Genomic DNA, 24,451 nt, shown 5'->3' on the forward strand with positions numbered 1-24,451 from the left:
TCTCTGCCTGCCCCACTCCAGCAGCTGCCAGCATCAAGGTCTGCCCAGCAGAGGTGTCAGGAAATGTGTCTGTATTTGGTGCTTGCCTCCTGAAGCTGGATGAGGTCCAGCACAGAACATTCTGTCCAGCCTCCTGTGCTGGCAGGCCCTCCACAGCAGGCCTGTGCATTCAATTCTCTTCTTCCCTGATGCCAATGCACTAGCAGCTTCAGGCCACTGTACCACAAGGATTAGCTGTGAGGCCTGAAATCTGAGTCATGGGTGATAATTCTGTGCATATAAAATAATTATTCATAAATGAAAGGAAAATTATTATTCTGGTGTCCCACCCCTTTAGGGGCACAGTCACTCCTGCTTATGTTGATCTCACCAGTCTCAGTCCTAATCACCTTAAACAGTCACACACTCATTTCATCCATCTTCCTACTGATTCTTCCTTCCAACCATCCATCCTTCCTTCCATACATTTCACCTTTTGTATCCAACCATTCAGTCTTCCTTTTTCCTTCCTCCCAAACATCCATCCATCTTTATTTCTTCCAGCTGTACATCTCCATCAGTCCTCTCCTTCCATCCATCCATTCCCATTCTTCTTTCCCTCTTCTCTTCTGCCCAATCATTTATTCTAAACTTCCTTCCATCTATTCATCATCCTTAACCCTTATATCTTTCTATCTTTTGATTCATTCTTCTATCCAACTGTCCAATCGTCTAACATTCTGTTCACTCATTCATGCATCTTCCATCCAAGCATCCTTCTACTCACTCATCCTTCTATCCACTCATTCTTCCATCTTTCCATTCTTGCTTCAACCTATCCATCTATTCTTCCTTTCTTCCACTTATCTGTTCATTCATCCCTTTCCCTTCCATTCATCATCCATTCATCTATCCTATCAACCTTTCAGTCATTCACTAATTTATTCCATTTATCTGTTCTGTCCAGATCCCCATCTTTCTATTCATGCATCAGTCATTTTATCCAGCCATCCATCCTTCTCTTATCCACCTATCTCATCTATCCATTCACTATTCCCTGCTTTCATACTTTTCCTTTCTTCTTTGTTTCTTCCATCCTTCCATTCAACTATCTATCCTATCCATCTTTTTGTATCTGTTATATTTTAAAATTTTTTAAAATACATTTATACAAATATAATATATATTTGTATTAGTCTATTTTCATGCTGCTGATAAAGACATACCTAAGACTGGGCAATTTATAAAAGAAAGAGGTTTAATTGAACTTACAGCTTCACATGGCTGGGGAAGCCTCACAATCATGGCAGAAAGAAAGGAGGTGCAAGTCACGTCTTACGTGGATGGCAGCAGGCAAAGAGAGAGGTTGGGCAGGGAAACTCCCCCTTATAATATCGTTACATCTCATGAAACTTATTTGCTATCATGAGAACAGCATGGGAAAGACCTGCTCCCATGATTCACTTACCTCCCACTGGGTCCCTCCCCTCTCACAACACATGGGAATTAAAGGTAAGATTTGGGTGGGGACACAGCCAAATCATATCAATATTTAAGGGGTACAAAATGATGTTATAAGATATATATATATAGTAAAATGATTACTATAGTGGAACATATTAACATATCCATCATCTCACATAGTTACCCATTTCTCCCCCTGTGGCAAGAGCAGCTATAATTACTCAGTTAGCAAAAATACTGAAAACAATATGCTATTATTAACTATAGTATTCATGTTATACATTAAATCCATCCTATTTATCGTTGTATCCTTTAATTCATCCCTCTGTGCAATCACCGTTCAACTTTTCATCCAGCTGTACTTCTTTCTTTCCTTCCTTCTAGCCATCCCAATGCTCCTATTTTTCTTCCATTTGTCAAATGTCTATTTATAACTATTGAATACAGGATTGTCTTATGAAGTGCTCTGCAAGAAACAGAAGCACAGAATACTCACTATCTCCAGGATCTTACACTTTAGTCTTTCAGCAGACAAGACACACATGGAAATAAATGTATTATAAGGGTGAATGTGTTGAGCACTGCTGGGGGCAATTAGTATCTTGGAGACACAGAGACATGAGCCTTCTTCCACTCTTGGGGTGGGGTGGTTGAGAAGGCTTCCTATGGGAGGTGGCATTAGATGTGGGGCATAGAAATGAGCGGGAGCAAGGAGCTGCAAGGGGACTGGGGAAGGCCCGTCTTAGCTAAAGCCTGACCCTGAACAAAGGCACAGACACAAGTATGCTCAGGGAACAATTTGATTTGGGTAGAATGTGTGGGTGAAATATGATTGGAAAAGTAGGTTGTGACAATATGACACAGGCTACAGAGTACGGAGCTTATCCTGAGGGTGATAAAGTACCAGTGAAGTTTGGGAGTAAGAGAAAGACATGATCATAATCAGATTTGCAGTGGAGAATAGATGCATGGTGCAGTACTAGGGCCTGGAGACTACTTGGGAGGCTAGTGGGCTGAGCAGTGGGAATGGAGGTGGGCTTGGGTGGACAGACTTTGCTGGAGAGGCACCAGCACCTGTCTGCCCCAGCTGCAGATTATCCATGTGAGGCAGACTTCCCAGGGGGCTGAGCAAAAGACTGAATAGGATTCAGCATGGAACTGGCCCCAAAACTCCCTACCCTCAGGCACCCAGGCAGCTGGGTCTCGCCTGCTGATGTCTGGAGCCTTGCATGAATGAAGGAAGGGGGTCCCTTCCATTCCAGTTCTTTGTCCTGATGGAATAAGCCACTCATCCAAAGAATGGACATCGCTTGGGACTCTGCCACTCAAGTATAAAGCCCTTCTTTTCTGAAGCTCCTGTGTGCATCCCACCTAACTGCCAGGGTAAGCTGAGCCTGAATTCAGCCCACCATCTGTGATGTGGCTAAGATCTCACAGGACAGGGTCATAGCCCATATCTATGACATCTCCCTGGCACCTTCAAAGTTCCTAGCAGGGGAACTTTTTCATGTAAGTTTCTTTCCTTTGCAGTCTTTGGACCATCACTTAAAGAAAACTGACAGACCAAAAGGGGCTCACAAGTCAGTCATTATATCTCAGATGTCTATTGAAGCTAGATCTCACGGACCCATACCAGAAACTTTTTGAAGAACTGCAGTGCTATCAGAACTTTGGAATTCTCTTAGTCTGACTTTTTCATTTTACAAAGGGTGAAAGTACCCTGGACTAGCCAGGCACTAACCCAAGGTCACAAAAAATCAGGGTCCAAAAGGGAATTAGACCCCACCCAAATCACTGTTCTTTCCACTCCACTTCTCTGAGCAAATATAATTCAGATTACTATATTCCTCAGAATAGACTCTCAGCATAGCCCCTAGGAGGGAACATCATATCTCCAAGTCTCTGAAAATCAGTTCAAGGTTGTTGAGGCCTGACTGCTACCCCTAGAGAGAAAAGGAAGGGTTGATTTAATACACTGGAAGCTTGGCCACCTACATACCAGAGGTTGGTGATGTTAGAGACTGAGTTTTGCTTGCCCAGATTGTTTAAGAGAGTGGTGAATAAAATTTTTAATACAAGGGAAGAGACAGAACTCTTTCTAGACCTCTCATTGGAGTTCTGAATAAGGTGAGAGTTAGGATGATGGCTTAGATGTGTACGGATGGGAGGCTGGGCGGGAAGTTCCTATCTCCTTCCACCAGGACTGCCTTTCTGGAAACCTAGAGTGATGTTTCTGCCCTCTCCTGCACTCAGATCTCACTGATAAGTCTCACAGCGAAGATTCTGGAATATTCTGAAGTGGCTCCCATCAAAGCCCTTCGAACCCTTCGTGCTCTGCGGCCACTGAGGGCTCTGTCTCGATTTGAAGGCATGCGGGTAAGTCTGACCTCAAAACTTCTCTCATCTGGCCAGGCACGGTGGCTCATGCCTGTAATCCCAGCACTTTGGGAGGCTGAGGTGGGCAGATCACCTGAGGTTAGGAGTTCAAAACCACCTTGGCCAACATGCCGAAACCCAGTCCCAGCTAAAAGTACAAAAATTAGCCAGGTGTGGCGGTAGCGAGCCGAGATTGTGCCATTGCACTCCAGCCTGGGTGACAGAGCGAGACTCCGTCTCAAAAAACAAACAAAAACTTCTCTGATGTGCAGCTTTTGGTAACCCTTCCCCCTTTATGCCCTCCATCCCACCAACCCTGAGCACCATCTCCAAAGGTAGGCTCTGAGTCTTCACTTCCTGCTCTGACTTTGGTGGTGCTGCATGTCCTAACTCTCTTAGTTCTCTTTCAAGTCTTTTTGTGGGCCCCTCTTCCTTTGTCACCCATAAATATTACAGCCACCAGGACCCAGACCTCACCCCCTTTGCTCTTAGTGAAGTGATCCTGAATCATCGCTCCACAAGCATCTATTATCTCAATCACCCAACTCTGCCTCTTATTGCCAACATCTCCAGAACATCCCAAGTTCTCTGTCTTTCCATGACAAATGAGTCTTTCCTCTAATACTCCATTTAAAAGTAGTGACATCATCAGCTCATTACCTCAGCTGCCACCCACTGGAATGCTTCTTCTCTCCTACCTAATGCAATCATCAGATCCTGTGAATTTTTCCCTTCCATCCACCCCTTTCCTTATCCACCACCGTCAGCCTCCACCTTGCCCTAACTGCCTCCGTCAGGACAGAATGCTCACAGCCAGAGCCTTCTCTTAGAGACTGCTGATTGACACCCACCTTTTCCTCATAATTACAAAAGGCTCCCCAGCAGAAAATAAGGTTTTGCTTTGCTCCACTATCATTGGCTGGAAGTAGTCATCATAGCTTCAAAAACAAAAGTGGGCTTTTGAAATTAACTTGTACCTTTGCAAACACTAAGACCTGAAGATTGAAATAGTTTGAAATTTATTTTATTTTGTATCTAATAGAGTCTCATTTGCTTATTTACAAATGAGCTATTTTGTGAATATGGATTTAGGTTTTCACTAGTTCTTGACCAAAGCATATTTTAAATTGTATTTAAATTGTGTTTGTGTTTTATGCATGGTATTTAAGGAGAATAAGTCAAGGTTCTAGAAGTCTGTATGTGCAAGTACAATAGACACACTCACGCTTCTAAATGAGTGCAGTATGCTTGTAAACTCATCCATCTTCTCACTGCAACCCACCCTGAATGAGGTTAAGGGAAGAAGGTCTAAATCCATCTTCAGCTGCCCAGTGTCTCTCAGTCTTCTGAGTCTGAATTATTGCACTAATTAACCCACTTATCTTGCTGCTTCCAAAGGCCACTGGCTCATGAAGCAGCCTAAATGAGTATAGAAAGAGATAGAATCCAGCAGAGGGGGTGGGGTATTGGGGGGTTCCAGGTCTTTCTCTATCTCCCACCAGGTGGTGGTGGATGCCCTGGTGGGCGCCATCCCATCCATCATGAACGTCCTCCTCGTCTGCCTCATCTTCTGGCTCATCTTCAGCATCATGGGCGTGAACCTCTTCGCAGGGAAGTTTTGGAGATGCATCAACCATACCGATGGAGAGTTTTCTCTTGTACCTTTGTCGATTGTGAATAACAAGTCTGACTGCAAGATTCAAAACTCCACCGGCAGCTTCTTCTGGGTCAATGTGAAAGTCAACTTTGATAATGTTGCAATGGGTTACCTTGCACTTCTGCAGGTGGTGAGTCAACCATGAGATCAACCATATCTCTTGCTTTGACTGCTCAATAAAATGGAGAGTCTGGGTTCCCAGAAGATACTATGTGGGGACTTTGCAAGGAGTAGCCCTCAGAGTGAAGTGAGGTCATTCTCTCTTCCTACAGACTACACCATGAGGCTAGAGGGCCTTCCTAGTGAATATGATATCACAGTGGTGCAATTACACAAGTGTTGGCCAGTAGAATAGTATAAAGGGATGGGCCTGCCATGGGATTGTTATCAGGTGGTGAGTTAAAACACAGAACCTGTACAAAATAGACAAGGCATAGCCACATGTTCAGTCTTCAACTTCACATCATTTCCTAAATGGTAATAAATTATGTCTAACTAGGTCTATTGTAATGATATATAATGTTGGTGATAATGACAGTCAAACACATTCACCCTGTCTTTCTTTCATCATCCATTCAACATTCAATCACTCATTTCTTGCCTTCATCCACCTGTTCATTCAGTCCTCTGTTCTTTCAAGTGTTAATACAATTACTTATACACTTGTCATGCAGTTACTCTTGAGTGTCTACATTCCACCATTGGTTCTTGCATTTATTCAACAAATAATCTCTGAGTAGCTCTGGTATGCCAGGCATGGTACTACTCAGCCCTGGGAGATACAGTCAGAACTGGCCTTGGACACTGATGCTGTATGAGAGAAACAGACTAATAAGTGAATTAAAACAGCAAATCAAGTGCTTTACACAGGCCTAGGAGTGTAAGACCTAAGATGTCTTGCATGCTCTGAACATGCTGGAAGGCATATCCAGTTTCTAGACCTCAAGAATGCTAAAACTGAAGGCAGGAACATGGAGGTCTTCTATTCTCAACTTCTCCATCTGGAAGATATACCGTTCTTACATCATGTGCGTAAGGTGGGAAAGTGGCTGAGAAAATGGCAGCCCTGAGAGGGGAAACCTTAGGCAAGTGCACAGAGCAGCCTTGTAGCAGTTGGCACTAGAGCCAGACATCTAGACACTCAGTCTTCAGTCCATACTACATTCTGAAAGTCTCTGTGTCTTTAATGCTACTTTATTCTTAAACAGTCACGTGTGGGATTACTTTAAATCATCATATGAGATTAGTCAAGTAACCCAAGGGAACCTTTCCTTTCATTCTTTCTGCACAAGCCCTTTCCAACTCAGGACTCTCCCCTCTCTAACTGGGCCACCATGGCTTGGGAAGGGTCTAGTGTAGATGGATGGGCAGACACTGAGTGGCCTCTGCTCCTTGTCTCCAGGCAACCTTTAAAGGCTGGATGGACATTATGTATGCAGCTGTTGATTCCCGGGAGGTGAGTCTCAACCCACTGTCCCTACAGCCTTCCCCTCTGTGCATCCTACCCATATCAGTCTGCATTTGAAATGAAATGACGATGACCCTGGTACTGGAAGAGGCGATCACCCAGCAACCTCACACTGTCCCTCCTTGCAGCAGTGTCCAGCTGGCTCTCTGTTGGGTGTTTCAGCCACCGAGCCTATCCCCCTTTCATCTACACTCCCCAGGCTTCTCGAGGTTTTCCTCTGTTCACCATTGAGGAAAGCATCAGATAACCTCTAAGAGACAGTTCATGTGAGTCACTCCCTGGACAAGGGTGGCAGCAAAGCAAGGGTAGTGGCTAAATCAAGGGGCATCGGGAGGAATGAGGTAGAATCTCAGGAACTATCATAAAACCCAGGCTGGGCCAGGTGCAGTGGCTCATGCCTGTGATCCTAGCACTTTGGGAGGCCGAGGTGGGCAGATTGCCTGAGCTCAGGAGACCAGCCTGGGCAACACGGTGAAACCCCGTCTCTACTAAAATATGAAAGAAATTAGCCAGGCATGGTGGCTTGTGCCTGTAGTCCCAGCTGCTCAGGAGGCTGAAGCAGGAGAATCTCTTGAACCCGGGAGGCAGAAGTTGCAGTGAGCTGAGATTGCGTCACTGCACTCCAGCTTGGGCGAGAGATCGAGGCTCAATCTCAAAAAAAAAAAAAAAAAAAAAGAAAACGAAAAAAAAGAAAAAGCCTGGCTGGGGAGACACTATTGGGGAATGACCCCTTCCTGCTGTGGCAGGCACTGTCAATTCCCTGCCACCTCTTCCCTTAGCCCACTTCTGATTTCACCTGCAGGCTGCACTTCTGATTCTCTGTGTAAAGACTTCAGGGCTTAGGAGCTTGTTCAGCAACTTCTCCCCCAAGGACTAGGGATTTAATGCCCCTAGCGGCAACCCTTACCAATAAGTTTTGGGAGTCTGAGGATAAATACTCCAGCTTCCCTGTCCCTTGGTGATACAATCCTTCATGTGCTCTACACAGTTACTCAGAGGACCCCAATAGGATTGCACTCCAGTTGCCCACAATGATGCCCTGCTTAACAACATCCTCTTCACAGGCTCTTCTCCCATTCCCGCTTATTCTCCCCCACTCCTGCTTATTTGCCCCCACTCCCTCATTCCTGCTTCCTTGGATCACCTCCCAGATAAATCACCTGCACCCAGGTCCATGTCTTAGGCTTGGCTTTCAGAGTGAACCTGAACTAAGACACCCACCCTCCTTCCCACTCTCCCTTGTCTGGTCACAGGTCAACATGCAACCCAAGTGGGAGGACAACGTGTACATGTATTTGTACTTTGTCATCTTCATCATTTTCGGAGGCTTCTTCACACTGAATCTCTTTGTTGGGGTCATAATTGACAACTTCAATCAACAGAAAAAAAAGATAAGTGGGGCTCAGGTGTTTCTGGTTTCTGCTGTAGTGGTAAGCCTTATATTTCCTGTTCCCTGGCCAGCTCTGTCCTCCTAACAAAAGCCAACACTACTCATAGCCCATCACTTTAATGTCATTGCTAACCCTTACCCTGTGATTGCTGTTGCTAGAAGAGTTGCATTTCTCTCTGTCAGCAATGCCCCCCTAACACCCTCACTCAGGGTTCACATTCCTAAGGCATCTTGGGCTTCCCAACTGGAACCAGGTGTGTTAGATGTGTTCCAAGTGAACCCTGGGAGAATACAAGCAGGGAAAGAAAGGGATCCAGAACTTGCTGACCTGTTGGGGGATATGATCCCCACAGAGGACTGAGTCAGGGCACCTCAGGAAAGGCCATGGCCCAGCACTGGCAGAATCCCAACCCTCCTTGGGATGGGGAGGAAGGCTTGTGCCTCCAAGGGTGCCAACTCTGATTGATAGGAATCAAATCCCAGATAACCTCTCATGTTTATAAGCAAATGTCAGGGCAATAAAGGTATAAAGTACTTTCCTATTATCCTTTCATTTAATGCCCTCCATACCCCTGAGGTAGATAGGCGCTGTTCTAGATTTGCGTAACTGAGATCCCGAGAGAAAAGAGGTTACATGCATAAGTCACAGAGTACATGCAAACCTGGGTTTGCATTCCTGACTCAACTACTTGTGGATGGCTCATGCTGGCAATATTTTAAACCTCTCTGAGTCTCAGTTTTCTCATTCATTCAATGGGGCTAATAATACCTACTTTCTGGATTGTGGTGAGGGGTAAACAAAACCCTGAACAAAGATCACTGAGCATAAGACAGCTTTGGTGGTGAAGTTTCTGGCACTGTAACAGCAGAGGGCAGTGTGACTGGCAGGGCCTCAAGAGCACCAGATGCTGTTGCTATTAACAATTTAAAATATATACCTAGTAGGGCAGGCATCCCACTTACAGGAAATCCTTGCCCAGGGTTCTGGGCATAAGAAGAGGATAGGATAGGACTGGGACAAGACAGTGCTGATCAGTGTGATTAGTACCCTAGGGAGGTTTGAGATTATTGAAGCAATCATTTCTCTCATTTTACAGATGAGAAAACTGAGGTCAAGAAACAGATTACAGAGGGAGATATTAGGTAACGGAGGGAGATGAGCCAGTGACCAGGCTGGGGTCACTGAGAAGCTGCATCTACTGAATCCTTGGTCAGAGTTCTCAGCATGACCTCACCTGGAGCTCACCTAACCACTGCCCTTGCCCTTTCCTTCTCTCCCCCCATAAAGAGGTCCTCCCAGGAAGCCCTTTGTGTCCACAGATCTTCTCAGATCTCCTTTCAAATTCCACAGATCTCAGCCCACTTTCCCAGCATTTGCAGGGACTAACTTACATAAGCATGTTATTAAAATAGGTGGCTTTCAAATTATGTCAGCAAGTTAAAGGTGAGAGCTTGAATGAAGAAAATCCAAATAGCCCCTGAAGAAAAACTAATACCCAATCCTAAGAGAGGAAGACATCTTTGGTGGTGCAGTTTCTGGCACTGTAACAGCAGAGGGCAGTGTGATTGGCAGGGCCTCAAGAGAACCAGAGGTCCCTCTGAGACCAAGGACCCAAGGATAAGGCAGTAATTGTCCTCATCTCCTCCTCTCCAGAAAAGATTTGAGGGCTTCTGTCCGTCCCAGAGTCTTTGCTTCAAGGTCCTCAAGAAATCTCTTGCCCCCTCGGAGAGACTGTGACTCTAGAAGCCCAAAGAATTTTACTGGAATGAACAGGCTAGATCCAAGGCTCAGATTTGAACCAACATGTACCTTCTCCTTGAGTCCTGTTTCCTAACCCTCCCCACCCTCTATCCAGCATCTCTGGATCCCTGGAGAACAGAAACTGGCTTTGCTTTAGAGACCCAGGCAGGGAGTCAGCAATGGAACTCAGTCCCCCCGTCCTGACACTGGTTGTGGCAAGACACTCCTTGATGCTGGGCTTGGTGTGTCTATCTGCAGAGGAGGGGAGAAGGTTGATATGATCCTTTCTCTCCTGCCAGTTCTGATTTTGGTATCTGTGGGGAGTTCCTCTTGCTTTAGTAACAGTGTGGCCCTCTCTGCACTTAGGGGGCCAGGACATCTTCATGACAGAGGAGCAGAAGAAGTACTACAATGCCATGAAGAAGTTGGGCTCCAAGAAGCCCCAGAAGCCCATCCCACGGCCCCTGGTGAGCCCCAGAGGTTTACTCTAGCACAGCCAGGCAGGGGCCTGAGGGAGTGCTGTTTATGGAAGAGAAGATCTGGGTTGACGTTAGGATGAGGGTGATGAGGGTTCCTAGGCCCAAGGAATGAGAAGTTCAAAAGAAGCAACTCTGGTCTTCTGGAGTAAACATACCTTTTACGGCTATTTGAAATGAGTCTGTTCGGGGAAGCACTGAGTTTCTCCAACAGTTTTAGAGTTCAAGCACAGGATTGGAGGCAGATTAAGCTAAGTGACAGTAAGGGTAGTTAGAACCCAGGCATTAAACTTGTGTGGTTATGTATCATGGTCTAGGTGGCAGTGGATCTCCAGTATCACCCTATATTCTACCCCACGCCTACAGGTATAGAGAGGAAATGACCACAACCCAACTCCCCTGCCAGGATCCCAGATGCAGTCATGGTCATGGTCAAATGACCCAATAGGAATCAAAAGTTATCCCACTCGAGTTTGAAGATTGGGCAAAAATTAGGGCCAGACTCTAGTTTCACTCCTTTTTTTGTAAAGATCTCAAGAGACATGGCTTTCTGTTCCTCCATTAAATGCATTACCCATACCACACATGATATCACCTAAGTTCTTCTCAGCCTTCTGCCAGAAGATAGAAAACATCAAGCCTCTGAGAGGCCCTAAGATAGCACTTTTTTGGGAAGGGATGAACAGGTTTAGGGGTGAAGATGTTGATGTGTCAGAAATTATTGTTGATCCTCTTCAAAGAATTTCCAAGCCATCCACTTCAGTGAATGGAATTGGCCCTGTGTCCCTTTACATAAACTTTCTGTGGCTAAGATGCAGCATTAGTGAAGAAAATCGCAGGTATTGCTGGTGGCACAATTTCATTAGCCCTTCCCCACACAAGGGCAAGGTCCAAAGGACCTTTAACAAAGGAACAAGCCTTTCCCTTAGCCAAGGTATTAGATTTTTTAAATCAAGGTATAGGATTTGCATAATTTACTGCAAACTTTGTCAGAATAAAGTGAAAAACATTTACAAGAGAAAAAAAGTGATGACTTTTGACACTTTATTTTGAAATAGTGGTCATGAATTTATTACTAGTCTCGATTCTGATAAGAAGTATTACAATGGGGAGTGGGGAGTGATAGAAGGTTCAGACCTCTCTAAGGGCAGAGCTTTTTTCCTAAGTCACGCATACGATCAAGATAACTGGATTTGAGTGAGCCTGAGCAAAAGTCCTTCGGCTCATTGAGTATCCCTCCATCAACAAGTTCAATGGAGAGGAGCAGGCTCAAAATTAAAATTAGGTGAAAGGCTGAGTCCCAACCACATTCAAGTCATGGGTAATGAGAGGAGGACCCTAAGACTTAATGAGAAGCAAACAGCTGAGTCCACATTGGCCTTTACTTGTGGCTGGAGTAAGGTTGAATCCACATTTGAACCAGATGCCAAGGAGGTGTATGCTAGGGACAACCCCTGGCAAAATCATGAAAGTTTTTGGCACCTTTCCCCACATACTACTCAATCTCTCTTTGACATCCCAGCTTCTTCCCTCTCATCACCCAACCCCATAGGCTGCCAAAGAAAGCTTCCTCCCCTCAAGGAAGACAACATTCTTAGGACAAGGTAAATCATATTTCAAAAAGGGACCCTGGAGAGGGCATCTACCTACAAAGGCATGACCCTAATATTGAAATTCCAGGCAGTAAATAGGAGTGGGAGACAGAGTTGATGGTCAGGCAGGAAGACCTGCAACAAAATCACCATTTCTCCTAATTAAGCTGCAACCAAGATCCTCCGAGGATGGCACTGGGGGAGACCTCCACATGTCAGGGGAGAGTGAAACCTCATAACCAATTCTGTTCCTGAGATTCTCCATCCTTTGAATGGAAGAAGAGTGGGGTAGTAATTCTTTCCTTTGTTCCCTAATTTTGCATAGCTGAGGCAAGGCTAGAACATTTAAACAAAACTTTGAAGTCACAGGGATGCCAACAGAGAAATCAGCACAAAGCAGAGTCCAAGCAGCAATTGCAGATGGCTGCTCTCCAGGACCCAGAAGTCTTGGACCATCCTAGCTCCTGACCAGCATCCATATGGCAGGCAACATCTTTGACACCCACATGCCCAGTGGCACAAGCCTGATCATCTTCCCTCTTCAAAGTCTAGAACCAAGAAAGAAATCCAAGGACAAAGGAAATTCCCACTCCCAACTAAAACCCTTCTTCCCAGGCCCAGCTTGCTTTTGGCCAGATTATTGGCCCTGGAATGTCCACCTTCTCCCCTTAGAAGCCCCAAAGGGCAAGCTGGTCATACCAGCAAAGCAGACACAGGATTTCTGCCCCATCAGTGCATGGGTGCCATTTCATGACAGAGCTTACCTGGGACCACATAGGAGCCACACACACCTCCTATCACCTCTGATGATGCTCAGGCTCTAAATCTTGTTTCTTCCATAGGAAAGGCTAAGGATTCCACAAGACTGGGAAATTTTATTCTTTAACATTCCCTACTACAGAAATCAATAAAAGCAGCTCTCATTCCACTTTATAAAAATATAATAGGCTCTAGAGAATATCACATCATCAATCACCCACTACATCGTCTCTGAGAGCACCAAGGGTTGCAAAGGTATGATCCCTGACCATGGGCTAATCCAAGAGCAGCTAGCAAGCTACTCCATTCCCTAAAGTCAGAATATCCAGGGCAAACTTCACACCCAGCCACTTAGCGATGCTGCTGCCTGCTCTGTTTAATTAGAAGTCATGTGACCATGAATGGGCCTGTATTCTTTCACCATTTTCAGTGATGAAATGGAAGGGATTAGTGGCTCAGCAATCCCCCTCCCGCCCTAGGAAAGATGTGAGCCAGCAGTTCTGCCCTGAGCAAAGGCCACTTGGGTCTGATTCTTTGCTCTAACCCAACAGGGTAGCAACCCATCCCCACCATGAAGCAGAAGGCAAGGATCAGCCTCATCGCAGCACTTCCCCCTCTGCCTGCTGTGCAGCTCCTATGGGCTCCCTGGCAGGGATCAGACAGGTTCTTGTCTTCCTCCCTCATAGCCACTCATGCAGAGGCCTGCACATCCCATACATTCAGTATGTACCCTTGGTACAGAATTGAATTTGGTCAAATAAACGGTGACTTTAAATTTTCATTTGAGCTATGGTTAACTCAGAACTGCCCATTCTGTGTTCCATTCATTTACCAATTTGCGGAGCATCTATTGCAGCCAGGCACTACGCAGACACCAGGGTTAGAGTAGTGAGCAAGATAGACAAATTTCCTACTCTTACGGAGATTACAGTCCAGTGACAGAGGCAAACAGTTGGCCAAAAGTTGCACATATACATTAATTCCTGGCTGGAGAAATTGTCAAGGGAGAAAAAATGGGGTGAAGAGCAAAGGATGCTCAAGACTGAGCCTCGAAGAACTCTGATGTCTAAAAGTTGGGTAAAGGAGACTATAAAAGAGCATCACAAATGGCAAGAAAAGAAGCAGAAATGTAAGGCATGGTGGAGACCAAGAAAGCAACATTTCAAGGCAGAGGGGGTACTAGGCAATATCAGACAAGTGTCCTTGGATCTAATATTATGGGAAGTCATTCATGATCTTAGTGAGAACCATCTCTATCAGGATAGAGGCAAAAGCTCTGTTGATGTGGGCTAAGGAGTGAATGAGGGGCACTGATTGTACACAACTCTTTCAAGAAATTTTGCTTTGAAGGTGGGAAGAGATCTAAGATGGTAGCTGGAAGGAGATGTAAGTTTCTGAAAGATTCTGCTTTAAGTTAAGAGAAACTAAGTCATTAGAGATTTGTGCAATAAACCAAGAGACAAAGAGTAATGCACATGGACATTAATTTTGCCTAGGATAATAGCCAAGAGTGGGCAAATGTGGCCAAAAGCCTCACCCATCAGTAATGGGGCAGAGGGACCAAGAGGTTGGCAAGCAGCAGTAATGAAGAGGTGACAAAGCTAGGTGGCAAAGCTTCAAAGCAAGAAGGGGTTTTACAAGACACAGGAAGAGCAATGGTGTGGAAGGGTCAGTGGTGAACAAGGAGAACCCCAGGCCTGACCCCTGAGATACATGGGGTAGGGGAGAATGGCAGCCTTTAAATAGGGGGAGATATATGCAGATCAAGGCAGGTGAGCTCCATAGAGGTCAGGAGAAGTTTTGGGAGAAGGTCAAAGCGTGGGGAATGGGGCTGGGATCAAGGACTCACAGAGCAGTAAGATGTTCACAGCACTAAAAGAAGAGAGGATCACACTAGGAGCTTTTTAAAGACACCATAGAAATAACCAGATATAAATGATCTCTTGGTTGTCCAGGCCACTCTGCCTCCTTCCAAGATGCAAACAACCAAGATTTGACCCCATGCCCTATACCTGCATTTGCTTAGGCATTTGCACAGCACCAGGAACAGAGGGAACATTTCCAAGAATAAGTTTCCCCTTTGCACTTGACTTTACTCTCAGCAAAGTAGCTCAGATTAATATTTCAAACAGCTCTTGAACTCTTGCAATGTGCAGGGCACTACAGGGAAACAAAGTTAAGGAAGGTATAGCCCTTGTCCTCGAACAGCTCATTGTCTAGTAGAGAAGAAGAGACGCATATACGAAATGCTAGAACTCGAGGCTGACTGAAAAGTGGGAGCCCCAAAGGGACAGGACAGTGTGGTGTCACGTGACTAAGGGATGCTCCATGCAGTAAGTGGAGCTTAAAAGAGATGGATTACTCAAGACTGTTGGAATTTAGACAGCCAAGAGAGGAGACTGGGAGGGCATTGCAAATAGAGGCAAGGGCACAGACCAGGACAAAGGAAGGGCCTGGTGACTTCAAAGGGCCAGGAGAGGTATTAAGGACTTGAACTGGGGCAATGAGGTAGAGTCAACTAAAAGTGAAATTTTGGAAGAGGTAAGGCTAGTATTTGGCTTCTGTTCGGATGTGCAGTGTGGTGGAGACAAAACTCATCTATGGATAACACAGTTGCCTGGTTTGTGTTGGCACAAAGGCCCTGATGCCACTATCTCTTGTTTTCTCAGAACAAGTTCCAGGGTTTTGTCTTTGACATCGTGACCAGACAAGCTTTTGACATCACCATCATGGTCCTCATCTGCCTCAACATGATCACCATGATGGTGGAGACTGATGACCAGAGTGAAGAAAAGACGAAAATTCTGGGCAAAATCAACCAGTTCTTTGTGGCCGTCTTCACAGGCGAATGCGTCATGAAGATGTTCGCTTTGAGGCAGTACTACTTCACCAATGGCTGGAATGTGTTTGACTTCATTGTCGTGGTTCTCTCCATTGCGAGTAAGTGGGCAGCCACGTGGTGGGGAAGCCCCACCTCTGCTTGGGGGTCTTTGGGATACTCTTCTAAAACCAAGGAAATAACCAACCAACTTTTTGAAATACATGTTTATTTTAGAAGAACCCTGTATTTGCAGCTTTCCAAGAGTAGCAAGTTTTAAATGCCTTGGGCTGCTCTCTCAGTGAAATGAAGAGGTTCTATTGGCCTTCTCCATGCTCACATGAAGTGTTTTCAGGTGCCTACTGTGTGCACAGCCCATGGCTAGAACCTCAGGGGCTGAAAGGGAATAATCACGCCTCCTGAGAACTTCAGACTGTAAGATGGTGGAGTCTCCAGCAGACCTTACTTTTATGGTCTTGAAAGCAGTGGGCGGGTGGCGTAATGTGAGGTGAGTCTTAAAATATGTTCTGGAAAAGGAGATGGATTGCCATCAAAGTGAGGAAAGACTGGGAGGAGATTGTTCAAAGGAGATTCTCAAGTCTAGCGTCTGGAATTAAATCTCTACACAACTGTTCTATTAGGGAACATGAGTGATAGAAAAGTCAAGATATCAATGCCAAGAACTTAATACAGTTAAGGCCCAGTCTGGGTGTTGTTGAATGACAGGCCCAGTATTTTGGGCCCAATGGTGTTCAGAGAAAATTACTAGAGTTAGAGGCTAACATGGGGAAATGGAGCTGCCATGATTGAATACTTCCTAAGTTCTGAGCACTGAGCTGGGCTCCATGAATGTTCACAGCAGCCCTGTTAAGCAGGTATTATTATCCTCATTTTATACATTTAAAATTGAGACTCAAAGATCAAGAATATTATGCAGGGTCACAGAGTTTCCAAGTGTTGAAGCTGAATTTAGGACAGGCTCCAATTTTCTAATGAACTTGCAGCCTGTCACCAACAGGCTGTGCCCAAACTCTTTGTCCACTTAGCTGTCTTATAAACACTTGGGCTAGTATCTCAGATGGCTTTTTCATCATCCACATGGGATTTAGATGTTGAAGAAGCTGCACAGTCAGTATCTGTGCAGACTGTCCCTGGGCTTATGGGTTAGCTGAAGTTTGACCCTATGAAGGCCAAATCACAGCTCACCAGCTTCACCTGGCATTATAAATGTATCTTGATTGGTTATATCCTGACCTGCTTACTTTTCATGTCAGGGCGTAGCTGTAGATTTAATTTCCCACTGATTTACTACCAAGAGCTGAGAGTATCTAAATACAACTTAGCAGCATTTCATCAACCTCCCCACCTTGGTGCTGAAGCACAGCCTTGGGTTGCGTGTATTTCCGGGGATTTCAGTTTGTTTTTGTTCTCGTTTTATTTTGATACTGCTGCTCTGTTTTTTAACACTTTATTGAGGTATGATCCACATGTAAAAACTATACATGTTTAATGTACACAACTTTATGAGTTTGGAGATAAGTATACACCCATGAAACCATCACCACCATCAATGCCAGAAACATGTCCAGAACCTCCAAATATCTCCTCCTGCCTATTTATTTATTTATTGGGTGCTAGGAACACTTAAGATTTATTCTCTCAGTGAATTTTTAAGTAGACAACACAGTATTGTTAACTATAGGCACTATGCTATAAGTAGAGCTCTAGGATTTATTCATGTCACATAACTGAAAGTTTGTACACTTTGACAAGTACCTCCCCAATTTCCCCTCCTCCCAGCTCCTGGAAACCACCATTCTATTCTCTGCTCCCATGAGTTTGACTATTTTAGATTCCTTATACAAATGCAATCATGTCATTTTTGTCCTTCTGTGTCTGGCTTATCTCACTTAGCATAATAGGAGTTTTTGTTGGTTGGTTGGTTAGTTGTTTTCATTTTTGTTTTGTTTTGTTTGTCTTCCAAAATGAAAGATTCCAAAGGCTATTTTGATTTTGTTTTAAAGAAGGGAGCTTGTTTGTGTATCAGCAATATAGAAATAAAACATAGCCAAGTACTTAGTTCTATGATGGGGATATCTTAACTACCAGTTCCTGTGACTTAGAGGGTAGCACCATCCTCTGGGGCAGGAATCCTTTATAGAGCTGGAAAATAAGCAGAAAAACCCACATATCAATCTTTCTGCCCTCTCTCCTTACCTCCCTTTCTTCCTTCCCACCAGCAAGAGGTGATTGAGTATCTAATTGTTACAAGTACAAGGACTCATTCTCCCTTAAAATAAGATCCTGGAGCAAATTAAAATATGCTGTAGACCAGTTGTCTGGCAGAAAATTTTACCAGAGTATGTAGACAAATAATGTACCCTACACTATGGGAACATGTCCTAGTTAAACTGGAATTTCACAGAAGGTCTTCCACAAAGATTTTATAATCCAAAATTATAATTATTTCCCAAGTCCCCTTCTACTTTCTTCCTCTTTCCAACACAATATTGTGACCCATGTGCATAACGACAAAGGGCAAGTAGGGGAGAGGGCCCAGGGAACCCGGCAAGGAGCGAGAGCTTGCTGCTACATCCCTCACCATTTTTCCTGTGAGATGTTGAACCTTCTCTTACCTAAAGGCCTTGCCTCATCTTTGGTGGAGGCCTTTGGTACAAATAGGGCTCCCCAGGTCCCCAAGACCAAAATTCAAACATCTTCAAGTTAGACATCATATAGAGGGACGTACACATTCTTTATATTTCCAACTTTGTTCATAGTTGGAGTTGGGGGCAGTAACTGACTCCCTCAAAAAAACCTATCTCCAGGCCCTAACATAAAGTTCAAAAACAGCTGGAACCAAAAAAAAAAAAAAAATTAAGGCATTGTGCAGACAGCTGGTCATTCAAAGCCCTTATGCTTTAGCTGTCTGCCAGTTGCCCAAATCCTCAGGCCCCCTTGTAATTAACACCAGACTCTGTACAATTAGCCACGGGACCGGGTGCCAGAAACAGAGTCAATCTTCACAGTAGGAGGTAGGGAGAGGAATCATAAAGGGTCCTGGCCTTCACAGAGCACAGGACCTGGGTGGAGGCAAGGGCATGACCCAAAGGCTACAGTATCAGGGAGGAGCAGGGTCTGTGTCATAGGCAAAAACAGGCCAAAGACTGTGGGCCTGTGGAATAAACTGCAGTCACTTGCAGTTGAACTTGGCTGCAGAAGATGAAGTTTTTGACTGTGGAGGTTGACCAAGAGGATATTCTGGGTGGAGGCAAAGATAACATGGTAGGAAGGGTAAGACTGATGAGGAAGAGAGGACTTATGCAATGGGCATTTACTGAGCCCCTACTTTGTGCTACCTACCATGCCAGGCTCTGAGGGCCCAGAGTCCTCAAATATGGATGCCCAAGTGGCAGTCTATACCAAGCAAAGCATAGTGCCATCACAGCCAACTTTGTCAGGTCTCATGGCCGGAGATACTGATTAGATGATTTCTTCCTTCTTTTAAAGGCCTCGTTTTTTCTGCAATTCTTAAGTCACTTCAAAGTTACTTCTCCCCGACGCTCTTCAGAGTCATCCGCCTGGCCCGAATTGGCCGCATCCTCAGACTGATCCGAGCGGCCAAGGGCATCCGCACACTGCTCTTTGCCCTCATGATGTCCCTGCCTGCCCTCTTCAACATCGGGCTGCTGCTCTTCCTTGTCATGTTCATCTACTCCATCTTCGGTATGTCCAGCTTTCCCCATGTGAGGTGGGAGGCTGGCATCGACGACATGTTCAACTTCCAGACCTTTGCCAACAGCATGCTGTGCCTCTTCCAGATCACCACGTCGGCCGGCTGGGATGGCCTCCTCAGCCCCATCCTCAACACAGGGCCCCCCTACTGTGACCCCAATCTGCCCAACAGCAATGGCACCAGAGGGGACTGTGGGAGCCCAGCCGTAGGCATCATCTTCTTCACCACCTACATCATCATCTCCTTCCTCATCGTGGTCAACATGTACATCGCAGTGATTCTGGAGAACTTCAATGTGGCCACGGAGGAGAGCACCGAGCCCCTGAGTGAGGACGACTTTGACATGTTCTATGAGACCTGGGAGAAGTTTGACCCAGAGGCCACTCAGTTTATTACCTTTTCTGCTCTCTCGGATTTTGCAGACACTCTCTCTGGTCCCCTGAGAATCCCAAAACCCAATCGAAATATACTGATCCAGATGGACCTGCCTTTGGTCCCTGGAGATAAGATCCACTGCTTGGATATCCTTTTTGCTTTCACCAAGAATGTCCTAGGAGAATCCGGGGAGTTGGATTCTCTGAAGGCAAATATGGAGGAGAAGTTTATGGCAACTAATCTTTCAAAATCATCCTATGAACCAATAGCAACCACTCTCCGATGGAAGCAAGAAGACATTTCAGCCACTGTCATTCAAAAGGCCTATCGGAGCTACGTGCTGCACCGCTCCATGGCACTCTCTAACACCCCATGTGTGCCCAGAGCTGAGGAGGAGGCTGCATCACTCCCAGATGAAGGTTTTGTTGCATTCACAGCAAATGAAAATTGTGTACTCCCAGACAAATCTGAAACTGCATCTGCGACATCTTTCCCACCATCCTATGAGAGTGTCACTAGAGGCCTTAGTGATAGAGTCAACATGAGGACATCTAGCTCAATACAAAATGAAGATGAAGCCACCAGTATGGAGGTGACTGCCCCTGGGCCCTAGTGAGAACACTCTAGCCTGGATATGTTCAGTTATGATGTGTCCTTCTGCTCTGTGTTAACTCTTTCCCATTGCAGATCACACCCAGCTACAGCCTCACCAATGCATGCCACTGATCACAGTGTCAGAACTGGGCAGGGAATGCAGCTGGTAACCACCTTTGAAAAAGTCGTCATACACAAAAAGGAGTCAGAAGCTAAGAGCACTTCCACTGTGATTTCCCTTCTGAATTTCAATATCAGATCATGGGTTCTCTTACTCTCCAGAAAATATCCCTTGTCCTTTTATTTTTATTGTAATCAGATTATATTTACTGAGACAAACTTCTCAGGACCAGAACTTCCAAAGATATAAAACAAGAACATTACTGAAGGTCCAAGGTAGTCCTCTGTGAAGCACCATATAGAGATTGGCAATGTTATTTAGGATTTTGCATGACTGCATGTGAGAGCTGTCGGACAACTGCTCTGACCCAGGGTAACACCTGTGGCCTATGTCTTGAAAAGCCTTTGAGATATCCATTAAAATTAATATTTTTAAAGGTATATCCACACCAGTGTTATGTCATAAAGCATCATTTTATTTTTCTCTTATTTCTGTGATGCTGACATGTATCATGAGTCACTTACCCCTCACTTTCTGGGATCTTTATATTTTTCAGTTTGAGATTGAGGCTGGGTGGAGCAGGAAAGAGCACTGTCCTGGGATCTGGAAATGCCAATTGGAATCCTAACTTTTCCACCAATCGCCTGGCTGACCAGGGCTAAAGTCTTTCCCCTCTTAACTTCAATTTCCTCACTTGTAAAATTGGTGGGAAGGGAAGAAAATGAATGCTTTCTATAGCCTTCGCATCTCATGTTGTAGAACTCAATGGTGCCTGCCCCATTTATATGGGAAAAACACTCTTTTCTGAGGCCGAAATGGCTGGACCTTTCTGTGGTGTAGCTAAAGAGGCAGCTTTTGAATACATTCCAGAGTGTGTTTACATCTCATAATCAGACATTAAGGAGGAGAGTTGTTACATTACCCGGCGTCTAGAACTCCATAGTTAGTATAATCAGAAGAAGAAGTATAATCATGAGAATGATGATCCAGTAGATAAAAGGTATGGCCAGTAGTTTCATTCATCCTGCAAATGTTATTAATTACCTACTATATGATGGGCATTGCTCCAAGAACAAGAGATAAAATAGGAGTTAAGCCCCCAAAAGATTAATTATATGAACTGAATGGAGTAAGAATTGTCAGAGTTTACTTAGTCCAAAGGCATGTTGCAGATTTTGAGACGAAGGAAAGCAAAGACTCCCTATGACAAAATAGGACATAGGGATTGTAATGACAATTATGATCTTCCATTAACTCTTGGGCCATTCCCAGCCACAATCACAAAGATTCAAATATATAGCCAATTCATTGGCTATATATTTGATCATTTCACAAGATTTTCCATTTGTATAATTACAAAGCACAGTGGCTGATACATCTCACATGCCTCAAGGATACAGATTTGCTGAGGCCTTGCTCTCCCTTCTCTGTCACTATTAGCCCATCAGAAGTCAAAGAGGCTTTCGAGATGCTTATTGGGAGTTGGCAGCATCCACAGATGCAGGTTAATAAGATGATGATGGGATAGCAGAGAGCCCAAGCCTTCTCAAATCAGCTATTCTCTGAATGCCTGATTTATTCTAAAAGATGAGTTCAACCAAATAGCTCGTCCTCTCTCGTACCACTGAACCCGGGAGCACAGATACTGACTGTGCAGCTTCCTCAACATCTAAATCCTATGTGGATGATGAAAAAGCCATCTGAGATACTAGCCCAAGTGTTTATAAGACAGCTAAGTGGACAAAGAGTTTGGGCACAGGTTTATTTTTACAATGATATGTGAAAGAATTAAGTGAGCCAAACCATCAGACTGGTTCTATTAAAGTAGATGATACTATTCTCAAAAGTATTCTTACTTTCAGTTGAATTATGCTCCCTAAGCATAGGAACATAATTCAACTTTATGTTCAAATTTATGTTGAATTATGCTTTGGGTTGAATAATGTTCCCTAAAAGGGTATGTTGAAGTCCTAACCAATAGTACCTGCGATTGTGACCTTATTTGACATTAGGGTCTTTGCAGATATAAACAAATTCAGATGAAGGTGAGCCCTAATCCAATGACTGGTGTTGTTAAAATATGAGGGGAATTTGAACAGAGACACACAGAGAGGAGAATACCATGGGAAGATGCAGAAAAACACACACACAGAAAAAAGACAGCTGTATGAAGACACAGGAAGAAATCGGAAAGACACATCTGCAGGCCAAGGAATGGCAAGGATTGCTGAAGCTAGGAGGAGGCACAGAAGGCAATGGTTCTCACCTGCAGGCTTCAGAGGGAACATGGCCCTGCCAATACCTTGATTTTAGACATCTAGCCTCAGAAGTGTAAGAGAATAAATTTCCATTATTGTGATCTACCTAGTTTCTGGTAATTTGTTACAGCATCCCAGGAAAACTAATCCATTTCTCATTTTTTCTACACAAATGCATTTCCTAGATTGTAATGGGAAACATTGGAAAAGGGATGCAATATATACATCTTGCATGACACGGAGTTTTTGGAAATGTATCCAAATGCAAGATTATCTTTTGAAAACTTCGCTAGAGCCAGTTTCCAAGTTCACCTGGTGGTACAATTACAAGGTAGAAACTAGATTTCCATGGGAGCCAACCTGAGAGCCAGAGCTACTTTCTCAACCTCACCCGCAAGAGATAAAACTAGAATCTCTCTGGCCCAGAATGTGAGGATACCTTAGCACTGAAGGGAGATAAGAGACAGGACAATGATGCTGACTGTACAAATATCTGGAATCTGCAAGTTCTCAAAAATATGCCTCCACCATAAACACCGCCCTAACTTTTTATACCATTAAACTGCATAACACATAGACACAGATGGCAAATAACATTCAGAACATCCACTTAACACAGAATAGTAGGTATAGGCAGAGCCCTGGTGTGCTGGAGCATTTGCTTAAGACAAAAGTGAAGTCACTTTCCTAAGTGCTAGGGATGCAAAATAAGACAGATCTTCAGTCTGGAGCTGAACACAGGCTGAAGGTTTACAAATACATTAAAAAGACAATTCCTTTTTTTTCTTTTTTTAAAATTATGCTTTAAGTTCTAGGGTACATGTGCACAATGTGCATGTTTGTTACATAGGTATACATGTGCCATGTTGATTTGCTGCACCCATCAACCCATCATCTACATTCCGTATTTCTCCTAATGCTAAAAAGTAAAAAAAAGTAAAGGTTTTTATTATCATTAGACTGTGTAACTTAAGAATGAATTACTTAATTATTAGGGTTGCCAGTAACAAATCAGAAATAGAGTATATCATTTCCAAAGTAGGACAAGGGGGAACTATGCTGAGAAACAATTAGCCAATCAAAAAAGTAAGGTTAAAAAAAAACGGGATTAGGATTGACTTGGCAATGCAGGCTGTTTTTTGGTTCCATATGAACTTTAAAGTAGTTTTTTCCAATTCTGTGAAGAAAGTCATTGGTACCTTGATGGGGATGGCATTGAATCTATGAATTACCTTGGGCAATATGGCCATTTTCATGATATTGATTCTTCCTACCCATGAGCATGGAGTGTTCTTCTATTTGTTTGTATCCTCTTTTATTTCATTGAGCAGTGGTTTGTAGTTCTCCTTGAAGAGGTCCTTCTCATCCCTTGTAAGTTGGATTCCTAGGTATTTTATTCTCTTTGAAGCAATTGTGAATGGGAGTTCACTCATGATTTGGCTCTCTGTTTGTCTGTTATTGGTGTATAACAAAGCTGGAGGCATCACACTACCTGACTTCAAACTATACTACAAGGATACAGTAACCAAAACAGCATGGTACTGGTACCAAAACAGAGATATAGACCAATGGAACAGAACAGAGCCCTCAGAAATAATGCCGCATATCTACAACTATCTGATCTTTGACAAACCTGACAAAAACAAG

The 24,451-nt window shown here is 44.3% G+C and overlaps 1 protein-coding gene across 3 annotated transcripts in view; it reads left to right on the top strand.

Annotated features, from left to right (window-relative positions):
- SCN10A (sodium voltage-gated channel alpha subunit 10) overlaps positions 1 to 20,444 on the top strand; it is a 90,685-nt gene extending 70,241 nt beyond the window's left edge. For all 3 annotated transcript variants that reach the window (XM_032159135.1, XM_032159136.1, XM_032159137.1), the window contains 7 exons: positions 3,697 to 3,819; positions 5,322 to 5,606; positions 6,879 to 6,932; positions 8,198 to 8,335; positions 10,438 to 10,542; positions 15,572 to 15,842; positions 19,231 to 20,444. In XM_032159135.1, the coding sequence (XP_032015026.1) occupies positions 3,697 to 3,819; positions 5,322 to 5,606; positions 6,879 to 6,932; positions 8,198 to 8,335; positions 10,438 to 10,542; positions 15,572 to 15,842; positions 19,231 to 20,444 (2,190 nt within the window). The remainder of the gene's footprint in view (positions 1 to 3,696; positions 3,820 to 5,321; positions 5,607 to 6,878; positions 6,933 to 8,197; positions 8,336 to 10,437; positions 10,543 to 15,571; positions 15,843 to 19,230) is intronic.
- The last annotated feature ends 4,007 nt before the right edge of the window (positions 20,445 to 24,451 follow it).

Source organism: Hylobates moloch, unplaced genomic scaffold, assembly GCF_009828535.3.
Source record: "Hylobates moloch isolate HMO894 unplaced genomic scaffold, HMol_V3 SCAFFOLD_8, whole genome shotgun sequence".
Lineage (NCBI taxonomy): Eukaryota > Metazoa > Chordata > Mammalia > Primates > Hylobatidae > Hylobates > Hylobates moloch.